The 13,430-nt window shown below is 47.3% G+C and overlaps 1 protein-coding gene across 7 annotated transcripts in view; it reads left to right on the top strand.

Annotated features, from left to right (window-relative positions):
• Positions 1-13,430, top strand: part of Ttc7b (tetratricopeptide repeat domain 7B) — a 218,271-nt gene that overhangs the window by 27,439 nt on the left and 177,402 nt on the right. For 6 of the 7 annotated variants that reach the window (XM_028886638.2, XM_028886640.1, XM_028886634.2 and 3 more), the window contains exon 3: positions 3,089-3,257. In XM_028886638.2, coding sequence (XP_028742471.1) covers positions 3,089-3,257 — 169 coding nt within the window. The remainder of the gene's footprint in view (positions 1-3,088; positions 3,258-13,430) is intronic. The other variant, XM_028886641.1, reaches the window with a different exon arrangement.

Genomic DNA, 13,430 nt, shown 5'->3' with positions numbered 1-13,430 from the left:
AGAAGGTGGAGGAACAGTGGGTCCCTGGGGCGATGATGACAGCCAGTCAGACCCAATGTCTTGGAGTATGATGCTATGAATGTATATTAAGAGGAGACATCTAACACATTTCTTTTTCTTTCTTTTTTTTTTTTCAAGACAAGGTTTCTCTGTGTAGCTTTGGTGCTTTTCCTGGGTCTCGCTCTGTAGACCAAGCTGGCCTCGAACTCACAGAGATCCACCTCCCTCTGCCTCCCGAGTGCTGGGATTAAAGGCGTGGGCCACCACCACCCGACACGCATTTCTTTTCCTAACCCCTTACCTTCTGCTGGGAAAGGTAGCTATTTGTTTCACATTCTGCTCTCGATCCCTTGCAACCCAGTGTGATAGTAATGTTGAATTTCATGTTGGAATTTCAGAGTTAGTTCCAGTCTGGCTTTATAAGCCGTGTGATCTTGGGACGTTCCCTAGCCTCTCTGAACTTCCTGTCTCTCAGGATCGTCCTGAGGCTCAGCGATGGAAGTTCTTTAGAACTGTACCCTGATGCACCAGGGCGTACCCCTTCCTGCCGTCTTACTGCTTCTACTGGAGTTTTCTCAGGTGCTGGTTTTTACCCTCCCCGACTTGTAAAGAATGTTCTAGAGCTGCACAGGTTTTGCTTGGACGTGTTCTCTGTTCACACTGGCTAACGTGAAGCTTCTTTCCTTGACCATCAGTCCTTTGTCTCTCTGGGGACTCAAGCCATGAAGAGAGTAGAGCCGGCTGGCAATGCAGCCAGAGAGATCCAGGCCAAGAAGTCAGAGGACAGGAAAAGCGCTTATGACAAGCACGGCAGCCCTGGCTCTGTGCTGGGCTCTTCTCCCCACAGCAGGGAAGCTCAGTGGCCTTGGCCTTGGCTGGGGTGTTTGCTCACTGTACAATACTGTGGATGGACTCGACCAGCGAGGTCCTCCCAGACCTCTGTCCTGGCCTCTGGACTGCCATTTCCTTTAGCTGATTCCGATGGCCCTTCACTTTCCCTTTTTTTTTTTTTTTGTTTTTTTTTTGTTTTTTTTTGAGACAGGGTTTCTCTGTGTATCTTTTCACCTTCCCTGGAACTCACTTGGTAGCCCAGGCTGGCCTCGAACTCACAGAGATCCACCTGCCTCTGCCTCCCGAGTGCTGAGATTAAAGGTGTGCGCCACCACTGCCCTTCAGTTTCCTTTTTAGAACTGTGTTTCTTGTTCTTGTGGCAAATCCATGCTGTGTAAAGTGGTTTCTCATGTAACCACTTGTAGGTGGGTAGCTCAGGGGCGGTAAGTGGCACAGCCACAACCCTCTCATGTTCCCAAACAGAGCCTCCGTCCCCATTAAACACAAGTTCCAGAGGCTTCGAGAAGGTGCCAGAGGGTTTCCTAGGGAACCTTTCTGATGGTGGAGTGCCCTGTGTGTGTGTGTGTGTGTGGGTTCTTCATATCCTTTTCTCCCTTCACAAGTCGGCTTCAGTCTTTGTCTTCAAATACACTTCTGAATTCTTACACAGTCTGCCTGTCTCCCTTGGCCTCTCCTGACTCTGTACTGCGAGTGGCCCCCATTGCTCACCCTCTCATCCTCTCCAGGGCAGCCTGCCGCCTCTGTTCCCTTCTGAGAACTACCTGGAAGCCACCCTGGCTGGCACAGCTGCTCTGCTCTGCTCTTTGTGGACACAAGTGTCCTGACATCCAACCCACTAAAGCTACCGGCTCTGTGTGTTTCCAGGTGTCTATAAATTTAGCCTTAGATGGCTAAGTTCAAGGACAAGTCCTGGAAGAGGACAATGGATGTTTCCTTATCTAGTTAGCAGGGTGCTTCCTCTTTCTTTGGCTGGTAGGTGTAGGGGCGGGGCAGGCGGAAGATGAGGCTGGTAGGTAATGGGGGTTTGGGGTGGGAATGTGACCTCTTAGCTGTCACAGCCCTCAGCCTCAAGAAGAGGACCCTGATCAATAACCTCAGCTTCCCAATCATGATTGGCTTCCTGGGAAAGGTCGACCCTGCCTTTGTACACTTTGGAAATCTTGGCCTTGTGTGGTTTGGGTTCTGTCTTGGGTATGGCTCCACCACCTTGAGCAGGACCCACCTGGATGTCAGGCACCTCCATCTTTTGAGACAGTGTTCACATTCTCTACTTTGCCTTGAAAGCCTTTCTTCCTCCTTAGTCCAGCCCAGGCCTGCAGAGAGCTGCAGGGGTTTGATTTAGTTTTGCTTTCTCATAGCTTTATGAAGGTATAGGTCACATACTGGGCCAACTACCATTCAAAGTATACAGTTGAGACACTTTTGATGTATTCATGAAGTTGTGCAACCATCAACACTGTTGGTTCTCAGACATTTTCTTTCCTTTCGTTACCTCAAGAAGAAAGCCCATAATCCTTTGTAGTCACCCCCTACTCCCTGATACCAGCCTCAGGGACACTCATAGTGATGATTCTGTAAATTTGACCCTTCTGGGCTTTTCTTTTCTTTTCTTTCTTTTCTTTTCTTTTCTTTTCTTTTCTTTTCTTTTCTTTTCTTTTCTTTTCTTTTCTTTTCTTTTCTTTTCTTTTTTCTTTTCTTTTCTTTTCTTTTCTTTTTTCTTTTCTTTTCTCTCTCTCTCTCTCTCTCTCTCTCTCTCTCTCTCTCTCTCTCTCTCTTTCTTTCTTTCTTTCTTTCTTTTTTCCAGAAACAGGGTTTCTCCATGTAGTTTTGGTGCCTGTCCTGGAACTTGCTCTGTAGACCAGGCTGGCCTCAAACTCACAGTGATCCGCCTGCCTCTGTCTCCCGAGTGCTGGGATTAAAGGTGTGTGCCATCACTGACCAGCCCCTTCTGGGCTTTTCTTACGTATGGGGATCACTATGTCATAGGGCCTTTTGAGACTTCTTGTTCACTTGGTATGTTTTATGGAGTTGTCCATGTTGTAGCATGTATCAGTAATTCATTGTTTTTTATTATGACAATAGTAACTTTATGACTATCTCATGTTTTGAGTGACACTTGGGTTGCTCTCGTGACTAATAGTGTACTCTGTGGGGTTTTCCTGCAGCAAGTGCCAGGGCCCAAGGGAACACTTCCTGTAATATTGTAGGAAATTTTTTTCTGTCTTTTTCCTTCTAGTCAGAATTCCTACAAGAGTCCAATCTGATCATGGCCAAGTTGAATTATGTGGAAGGAGATTATAAAGAAGCCCTGAATATCTATGCCCGGGTGGGCCTCGATGACTTGCCGCTGACGGCTGTACCTCCCTACAGGTTGCGGATGATCGCGGAGGCCTATGCTACCAAAGGTGAGGACCGCGTGCGTGCTTCCTCTTGCCTCTGTTTGACCCGTGTGTTCTTGGCCAGTGGTTAACTTGGCTGTTCCCAGCAAGGCCACCTGGGTCAGTTCTACTGCACATCCTGGGTGACATTAGGAAGCCCTTAACACCTTGTTCCTTCAGAGCGTCAGTTCTATAGTTTTCACAGTTTGGTGAAGTTTCTAACGTTATACCATCTATGCAGTGCATTTTTGGTAATTAAATGGCTGCACAGCATATACAGGAATTCACTTCATATGGTCATCTGGCCACAGCGCCAACCATGATTCTTATTTGTTAGTGTTACTTTGGGCTCTTAAGTCATCCCTGTAACAGTCCTCTGAAGGGTCTGCATTCAGGAGACGAAGGAAGTGTAGCTCCTCTCTCCCGCCATGAGCCAGTTTGCAGTCTTGTGTGCGTGGATGCAGTCCCTGAGGAGAAGGAAGATGGGAGGCAGTGTGTATGCTGTCTTCTGGTGCTCTCACCAAGCTGCTGCTCTTCCTCTCATGTCTGTGTCATACAGTTAGGAGGAGGAGGTCAAACCATGTAGAGAAAGCCCTCACATGGTACCTGACACCCTCTCAGTGCCCAGTAGAGGCTGCTTTAATGGCATCCCCAGACAAGAGACCCATGTGAAAAGACTGAGACAGTAGCACCTTTTCAGTAGCAGGAGAAGGTTCTCTGGGCTGGCAGGTTAGGGATGCTTCCAGACAGAGGGACTTTAGAACTGGGCTTCCCAAGGCTATGGCATTCATAAATGGGCAGCATGAAGCCTCTCCTCTGCCTCCAGCCACCCGCCATCCCAGGTACACATTGCACCTGACTGGCTGGCACAGCAGCAGGGAGCCGGCCACCTGCATGCTGCTGAGATGTAGGGCTGCAGGTGGCCCAGCCTGTCGGACTCTCCCATCCAATACAGCACTGAACAAGGCTCCAGCCCGAGGTTTACTTCTTAAGAGATTTGTGACAGGCTTGATGTTCTCTCCCAGTTCCCTGGAGCCTCCAGAACGGCTGGGTTCATCTAATTATCTTAATGTTCCTGTGGGTTGGGAAAAGACTACTGCTCTTGACAGGGTACTCAGGCAGTGTAATGGGCATGGTCCTTTGAGGCTGTCTCCTGGGTCCTGAGAGCGTCTGTCTTTGTTTGCCTATGTCCAAGAAGCAGGGGCCCAGGGGCTGAGCCACGGGTGTGCTCCTCTCTCTCTGGTGCATTGCACCTCTTCACAGGTCATAGGCTGCCAAAGCTAGCTGTGTGTACAATCGTACATGGATATGTGTTCCTTTGGGCCAGGGGCAATCCTGTAGAACGAGCACATCTTCATTATGTAATTTCTAGTCACCTGACCAACCTGGGGGCTGCTAGGCTGTAACCACGAGTTGGTTTGTTGGTTAGGGCTATTTGGGTGACTCTGGGCCTTCTTAGCATCAGAGTTCAGGTTTTTTTCTCAGTCTTAAGATTGAAGAGTGAAGGTTGTCTGTCTGCAGGGCACTGCCTGCTCAGTCTGAGTAATAATGTGCTTAGCAGTGGGCACTTAGATACAAGACTGACACTGGCTCTTGAGACATGTGGCTCTGCTTAGTTTCTGACATCTGCAGGCATGTGCAGAGTCACACATGTGTTGGGTCAGTGAATGGTCACTGCCTAGAGGAAACAGCAGCAGTCTTGAAGGACCCAGACGCTGAGAGCCCGGAGAGCCGGTGAGAGGCAGTGCACAATGACAGTGTGAGAGACCATGCACAATGATAGTGTGTGAGCACCAACTCTTAGCCATCTGCTTGGGCCTGTGCTGTCGCTGCCACATATTGCCTGTTTGGGTGGAAGTGTTTCAGCTCTTGTACCTCAGTTTTCCCATTTGTCGAAGTCTCCAGGGGTCATAAGGATTAACTCCCAAATAAATCACACACATGGAGGCTTATTCTTAGTTATGAATGTCCAGCCTTAGGTTGGCTTAGTTTCTAGCCAGCTTTCCTTATCTTAAATTATCCCATCTACCTTTTGCCTCTGGGATTTTCCCATTCCCATTCTCTTACTTCCACAAATCTTACTCTTACTCTGTGTGGCTTGCTGGTTGTGTAGCTGGGTGGCTGGCCCCTGATGTCCTCCCCTTCTCTGGCTGCTAGATCTTAGATCTCCCTTTCCCAGATGTCTCCCTCTATATATCCTCTCTGCCTGCCAGCCCTGCCTATCCTTTCTCCTGCCTTGCCATTGGCCATTCAGTTCTTTATTAGACCATCAGGTGTTTTACACAGGCATGCTAACACAGCTTCACAGAGTTAAACAAATGCAACACAAACAAAAGTAACACACCTTAAAATAATATTCTACTACATCTATCTGTCTGTCTGTCTGTCTATCTGTCTGTCTATCTATCTATCTATCTATCTATCTATCTATCTATCTATCTATCTCTATCTTAAAATGTTACCTGACATATAGTATAACAGGAATGTTAGCGATGTTGGAGAGATGGCTCAGTGGTTAAGAGCTCATGCTGTTCTTTCAGAGGACCTGGGTTTGATTCCCAGCACCCACATGGTAGCTCATAACCCTTGGTAGGTATGTATGTGGTGCATATGCATACATATATGCAGGCAAAACATTCATGCACATAGAAGACTAGAGTAAAATTTAAAAAATTGAAGAAGTATTAGTGGAGGGTTGGGAGACGACTTGAGATGACAGTCACAGATACCTTGTCCACCCAATTGGAGATGTCCAAAGACAAGCCAGTTCTCTGGGAAGCTCATGAAATACTAGCTGTTTCTTCACCAAGATCCCAGAGGTTTTTCAAGGGGAGACCTCTGACTAGGGAGTCTGGATTTATTAGTGTACAAAGTATCCTTAAATCAGAAGTGCTTTGCTAACTGGAGACTTCCTGTGGCGAGTTTATTTGTTGGCTTTAGAGTTGATTATTACTGTCTTAAAATCAGAAGCATGTAACTCTACTTTCCTGTCTTCTTTGGAAAGGCAAGAAGAACTGTCTAGTCAGTCGGGCTATAGCTAAGTGGCAGGTGCCCCATGGTTAGGCATGGCTTCAACCTTTGCCCCTCCCTGTGCTCCCTGCACATGCTATAGGTAGAAGAATTATCTGAATACTTTGTAAGTATCTCATAATGTCATAGGGGCTTACTTAACCAGGTTTCTCCAGAGACAGCAAATGTCATTGAACACATGGCTGGAAGCTCATCCTCCAGCCAGAGGATGTTACCCTTTGTTTACTGAGAATCAGAAGCCAGTCCGGGTTCTCAGGAACTTTCTGGGGGCCACAACTCCAAATGTATAGATGAGAGGGGACTGGGTAAGATTTGTAGGAGTGACATCCATGGCCCTCGGAATACTGATTCTTCTTTGCTCTTTGTTTGTGAACACTTACTCAGTGTTCACAGTGCCCCATGAGGCTGGCACAGGAGGTTAGATAACTTGTCCAGGTTCTCAACTAGGAAGAGGCTGAGCCAAGATTTGACCTCAGAGATAAGTGCAGAGCTATGCCTTTCCCGTGAGTGGTTTGGGAAACTCAAGCTGGTCAGTATTCAACTGAGCCATCTCTCCAGGCCAAGGGGGAATTCTTTCTCTCTTTCATTCCTTCCTCCCTTCCTTTTTTGACATTTTTTTGAGATTATAATATAATTACATCTTTTCTCCCTTCTCTTTCCTCCCTCTAAACCCTCCCATTTACCCCCTCTTTCCTCTCTTTTAAATTCATGCCTTCTTTTTTCATTGATTGTTGTTATATATATTGTGTATATAATGTAGATATTCCTAAATATATTCATTATGTATACATGCATAGATATTCCTAAATATAACCTGTTCAGTCTATATAATGTTACTTGTATATATATATATACATATATATATATACATAAATATATATATATATATATATATTTCAGGGCTGATCATTTGGTATTAGATAACCAGTTGGTGTGCTTTTCCCTGGGGAAGACTGGAAGACTGGTTCTTCCACTCTCGACATTCCGTAGCTGCCTGCAGTTCTCTGTATGGCTGAGGCCCTGTGGTCTTTTCCCCAGCTACTTTGGCATGTCAACTGGATTCATCCTTGTTCAGCTCCTGTTGAACAAGGCAGTCACGTTGAGGAGACTTTATGGATGTAGCTTCTGACTCTACTAGGAGACATAGTCTCACAGCAAACTCCCTGATCCTCTGGCTCTTAGAGTCTTTCTGCCTAAGGAGAATTTCTTGATGAGAAACTTTTCTCCTTTTAGCTCTGTGACTTCTGTCCTAGGTAGAGAAAGCATAGTGTGCTGGGGAGCTTTGTAGAACCCCTTCATTGGCTCTTCTTCCTATTCCTGAGTTTAACATCTCTGCTTTTATTCATAGGGTCTTGAAGTCCAAGGACTGTGGGCAGGTGTCATTTCACTGCTTCTCAGTTTTCTCGTCTGTAGAGGATGATCATAGTGAGTTGGGAGGGGCGCACGTTACGCTCAGCAGAATATCTGGCAGGGGAGCAAATGTTGCTTGCCTCTGTTCCGGGTGTCCAGGGACCTCCAGTGGATGCACCTCCTGACAACCTGAGGAGCATCCAGCCAGGGGGGCATGCAAGAGAGAGGCTGCCTTGCTTGCATGGACACACTGTTGCTTCTTGGTCGTGCTTCCTGGATGTGTCGGAGGGAAACTTCTAGGGGCAGCTTATCTGATGATGAGGCCTGAAGAGCTGCTCAGGGAAGAGGGGTGCCAGTGCTCAGGGCAGCTAGAGAGGTATCCAGACAGGGTTGCTTGGGGCAGGACCTGGATATGTGCCCGGAACCTCATTAGTCTTGTCCAGGACTGACTTGGAAGGACCTCTATTAATGATTTCATTGTAGAAGGCCTTTTATGCTGGGATGTGCAGTCAGCTCAAGAAATGTTTCCCCAGGAGCAGACATTCCCACAGCCCCACACAGCTCTTCCTCCTGAGTGGGCTGGAGATGCTGGTGAGGAGGGCTTGCAGAGGAGGGGAAATATCCTTGGTCTGGCCTCCTCTTCTCTAGCTCTTCACTGCCAACAAGGAGCCGGGGTCCATCCCGTGGTGGTCAGTGGCTTTCTCTCCAGACTGCAGCATTTGCAGACCTCTCTGGTTCTTGGCAGTGTGTAAGAGGAAGAGCAGTGAGGAGGTGACAGCTAATTATGTACAGGCTCCCCTTTGCAGAATGTCTCAGAGCTCGTCACCTGCCTTATTGCTCAGAACCGTCTCAGCCCCTACGCCCTTCCGCTGACTGCCCACTGTGTGCGTTAGGAGCCTGTCTCTAAGGCGGAGTGTGGGAGAAGGAACGGGGCATCTGTCTTCCCCAGTGGGCCGCACAGCAGTCAGGAGAGCTCTCAGGCCAGACTTCACAGATTGCCAGTGTCACCAAAACTCGGGAGCTGTAGCCTTTAAAACAGGACATGTCCAAAAAGGTTTGTGTCTTAGCCAGTCTCGGCTTGAAAGCACAGTGTCTTCACACACCCACACATTTCAGCTCGGTGTGATCAGCCCCTAGGCCAGACCCGGAGCGTCTGACAGCCAAGGAGGAAGCTCCTGCAATTGCTGTGTTTTAGGTGCCTTCCCTGAGGACAGAGCCAGGCTAAGTCACGTCTCGGAGGCGATCTACGGGTGACTGGCATTCACCCTGGAGATGGTCCACTGATGACTGCCTCTATCAGGCATTGCTCATTTGCCACCACTTTCCTTAGTTCTGGGCACGTGGGTGTGCTCAAAAAGTGCTCAGAACAAATTGAATTGGGAATTCTTCAGGTAGTGGGCAGCTGTGACTTGAATATCACCGTGCTCTAGGAAGATGACACATTAATCCCGCCGAGGAAGCATGTATCTTTAATTAGGACTTTCCGCTCACTCAATTTGAAAGAAAACAACGAAAGTATATTCGCCCTTTTTCCTTAGGGTAAATTCTGACAACTCCCTGTGTCCGGAAGAGATGAGACACCCCAGCAGGGTGATGTAGGGGATGAATTTCCTTTCAAAGCTGATTTTTCCCTCCTGGAATGGTGTTTTCAGACAGTTGTCCTGCTTTTCCTAGGAATAGAGACAGGCCTCTTGATGCTCTCAGGTCACGGTTGAGGCTCTGTTCTTGGCTGCTGAGAGGATTTAGGTGTGGTGGGGGTTGGTGCCAGGTGCCCGTGTCTGTGCCTCAAGCATCCAGGTGGGCAGTAGAGTCACACTGTTCTCTCTAGGCTGTGGGCCGAAGTTTCTGGGCCAGCTGGTTCCTTGCTTAGCTCATCTCTTCAGTCCCGGGAGCTCATCTTTTCAGTTGCTCATCTGTGTTAGTAGAGGCTCCACGGGGTGGCAAGGACAGTAGAGAATCTGAGGACAACCTGGATTTGGTAGAAAGGCGCAGTGGCTGCTGGGCGGGCTCAGGCGGAGTGGTAAGGAAGTAGCCTGCCATGCCTCTGCCCACTCCAGCTGCCTGCTTGGCAGGTGAAATGCACAGGCATGCTCTTTGCACAGAGAAGGTGGGAGAGTCAGTGCACACCAAAGCCAGCAACTAATGCTGCACCCACAGTACTCTCTGGACGGGCCACAACTCCCGCCTGGGCATGCACAGGGTAACAGTGTGTGGACACTGACCTCAGCTCAAACGGAAGGCTCCTGTGAAGTGCCACCAAGATTTCTTTAGGTGGAAGAAAACTCAACCCAGCTAAACCTCAATGGCATCTGGATTCAGAACTCAGAGACCTGGATCCTTTCTCTTGGATTCTCTGATCACTCGCCCTCCTGCTGGTTCCCATTTGGGTTGAGAGTAAATGGAGCAGCTCTAGACTCTGTGTCTATTGGGTCCGATGCTCAGGACGCAGCCAGGTCCTCATTGAGTCTCGCTGGCCCTGACGGGATTGCACTCCTATCCTTGAAGGAGTTATCTATGATGTACTCATATTGGGGCCATATATATATTGCGGCCAGAATGGGCCCAGTGTGGAACCTGTGAAGAAGGAGGTAACCCACTTCAGAACCATAGGAAAAGGACAAATCCCCGCGACAGATGTCCACAGTAGTGGCTCTTCTGAGTAAGAGTCCTCAAATAGATCCAGAACCTTCTATTCCCTTTCTTCCTTGAGGCAGCCCTGACAGGCAGAACAGGGAGGAGCCAGGGAACTGCCCTGGGGCAGGGTCACTGTGGCCTTGGGAGCAGAGCTGTCCAGTCTGTCCGGTAGGTAGACCTGTCCGGCAGGCAGACAGGGAAGAAGTGGGATTTCTGGGGAGGAGCCGCCTGGAGGAGTGGAGGAGCTAGTGCACATGTGCAGAGGCCTCTAGAGGAGGAGAGCTGCATCTGTCCGACCTCAGGTTTGGGCAGTTAGGTGGGAAGCAGCAAGAAACTCAGTGTCAGTCGGCAGCAACTTTGCAACCGTCACAGCTCCCTTGGATTGGCCTTTCTAAAGGCATCTAGAGCAGGTACGTGGAGTGACAGACTGTGGGGACACTTGTCCTGGGAAATCTCTGCACTATAAAAGAAGCTGAGGGATCTGGGCAGTGCCGAGCTGGAATTCTAGGCAAGGCCTAGACTCCAGAATGTAGTGTGCACATGGCCCTGATGTCAGACACTTGCTGTTCTGTTCTGGTTCTGTGACTTGTAAGAACTTTAACTATCGATCATGTTTTCCCCTACAAAATGGGGCTAACAATATTTTCACAAGAGTGTGGAGAAGACCAATGGTGTACGTGAGAAAATGGTCTGAAACATACAAATGCAGGTCAAGGGCCTTTGTGTAGCGGCATCTCAGTATACACCAGGGGTTGGGAGCAAGATGGCTGCCTCCTCGTCACGCCCACATCCTCACGTCTGCGTAACAGTGAAGGCTTTGTCCTCTTGTGCACTTATTTGCTTGAGTTAAAAGTCTAACTCGAGCTGGGAGTGGTGCTTCTAGCTGTCCCTGGGTTGAGTTCTTGACCCTTCCCACAAGTGTAGACAAATATATGTGTATTATATATCCAGTTTATAGATGCATCAAAAGGACATGGACACACCATCTCCCCAGAAGAGTAGCTATTAACAATCTCCTGTGTTCTCCAGATCCTTCCTGAACTTTCCATGCATGAGTTTGGGTTTTTCTATAAAAATGGGATTTTTTTTAACATACCCTTCTTCTGTATATTTCCACCTTGCTAGAGTTCTTGGACATCTTTCCCACCAATAGATACATTTCTGCAGTTTTTAGCAAGTATCCAAGTTTTCATTGTGTGGGTAAGGTGTCACTTAGGCCTCTCTTTGGACATGGCTCTTGTTTTTGGCTTTTTGCCATTATCTGTAAGTGAGAGGGTTCTGCAGAGTGGCCAGATGTGTGTTCCGATTTGGATATGAAATGCCCTCCCAGGCTCATGTGTTGGATCTTGGGCCCCGGCTGGCAGAGCCATGTTGGGAGGTGGTGGAAGTGAGAGATGGGGCCTAGTTAGAAAAAGGAGTTCCTGGGGACTGCTCTGGAAAGGTGCGCCTTGTCCTTGCCCCCTTCCATCTCAGCCCCACTGTGCCCTCTCCACATGGTGTCACCACTCATCCCAGGCCATGTGGTGGCACCAGGTGACTCTGAGCTGAGACTTCTGCATCTGTGGGCCAGGAGAGACTCCTGTTAGCAGGAGTGATTTGTTACTGTGTTCCTAGAGCAGAGGAATAATAGTGGTTTTTCCCAGCAGTGTCCTTTGAAAAGCTGAGTTTTCGTTAAGTCCAGCGTTTTTATGTTTTTGGATTTGTATCTGGAAATCATTGCCTAGTTAAGATGAGGAAGATTTATTCCTTAGGTTTATTCTACAGAGAGCATTGTGGTGTTAACTCATAAACTTAGGTATCTTAACTCCATTATGACCTAATTTTTATTTATTTTTATGAGGAAGGGTCCACATTCACTCTTTTGCATATGAGTTGTCTCCTCATCCTTATTGTTGAACATATTGTGATTGCTCATCTCTGGACTCCACTGTCTCTGTCCTTCGTACTGCGCTGCTGCCATTGTCCCTGTAGCCTTATGATAAGCTGTGGACTTGGGCGGACTCCTGTCTTGGTTTTCCTTCTCAAGGTTGTCTCAGCTCCTTTGATTCCTTACATCTCCATATAAACTTTAGGACAGATTGTAAATTAGGGCAGGGTAAGTCTTGACTGGAGTAATCTGTAGGTGAATTTGGACAATATTGTCATCATCTAATCCATGAACATGGAATGCCTTTTTTTTTCACTTAAAAACTATTGTCTAGGTTTTCTAAGTATGGATATCTTATATCCCCTTTAAGCATTTTATTCTTTTTTATGTTACTCTATGTAGGATTGTTTCCCTGATTTCATTTTGAGATTGCTCATTGCCATCGAAAGGCAGCTGGTTTTCTTGTGTTTGTTTCATATTCCACAACCCAACTGAACTCTATTAGCTCTAATAGTTTTTAAAGGATTTTTTTTAGTGTTTTCGGTATAATATTACGAAATCTGCAAATACAGGTAATTTTACTTCTTCCTTTGTTTCTTTTTGTTGCACAGTGGCACAGGCTGGACTTCCAGTGTCTTCTCATTAATGGTGTCGAGTGGAAGTGACCAAGCTGACATCCTTATTATGGAGGAAACCTGTGGTCTTTCATGATTAAGTTTAGGTTATCTATTGAGTTTCCATTTATGATTTCAAGGAGTTCTCTTCTCTTTCTAGTTTGCTGGATTTTTTAAAATTACTTATGTGTGCTAGAGAATTCAAAGTGCTTTTCCCTCCATATTGAAAGTATGTAATTTGTGTGGTTCATTCTTTTAGTATGGTCATTTCCATATGTTAGATCAGTCTTGTATTCCTGGGATGCATCCCATTTGGTTATGGTGCCTAATCATTTTCTGTGTGGCTGAAGATTTCTACATCTACATTTCATGCAGGACACCTGTGCTTTCCATGTGCTGAGCTTGTATGAAGACGCTGGCGTCAGAAGCTGGAGTTGTGAAGCATGCCCTCCACTTTGGCTTTTTGGCGTGATTCCTCTTGTAAACATTCCTGTGAGCCTGGGCTTTTCTTTGTAGGAGGTTTTGGATTGCTAATTGGGTCTCTTGTCACTCCATTGCCGTAGATTTTAAAGCCTTTACCCACACTCCACATTGTTCTGTCTGTGGCATCTGTTGTCATATCGGTGTTTGTTGTGGTGGCATTTGTTTTCTTTTGGAGACAGTCTCACTCTGTTGCCCAAGCTTGCCTTGAATTTTCAATCCTCC

This window comes from Peromyscus leucopus, chromosome 14 (genome assembly GCF_004664715.2).
Source record: "Peromyscus leucopus breed LL Stock chromosome 14, UCI_PerLeu_2.1, whole genome shotgun sequence".
Taxonomy (NCBI): Eukaryota; Metazoa; Chordata; class Mammalia; order Rodentia; family Cricetidae; genus Peromyscus; species Peromyscus leucopus.
The sequence above is the reverse complement of the archived record's forward strand: the minus strand, read 5'-3'. Positions and strand labels throughout refer to the sequence as shown.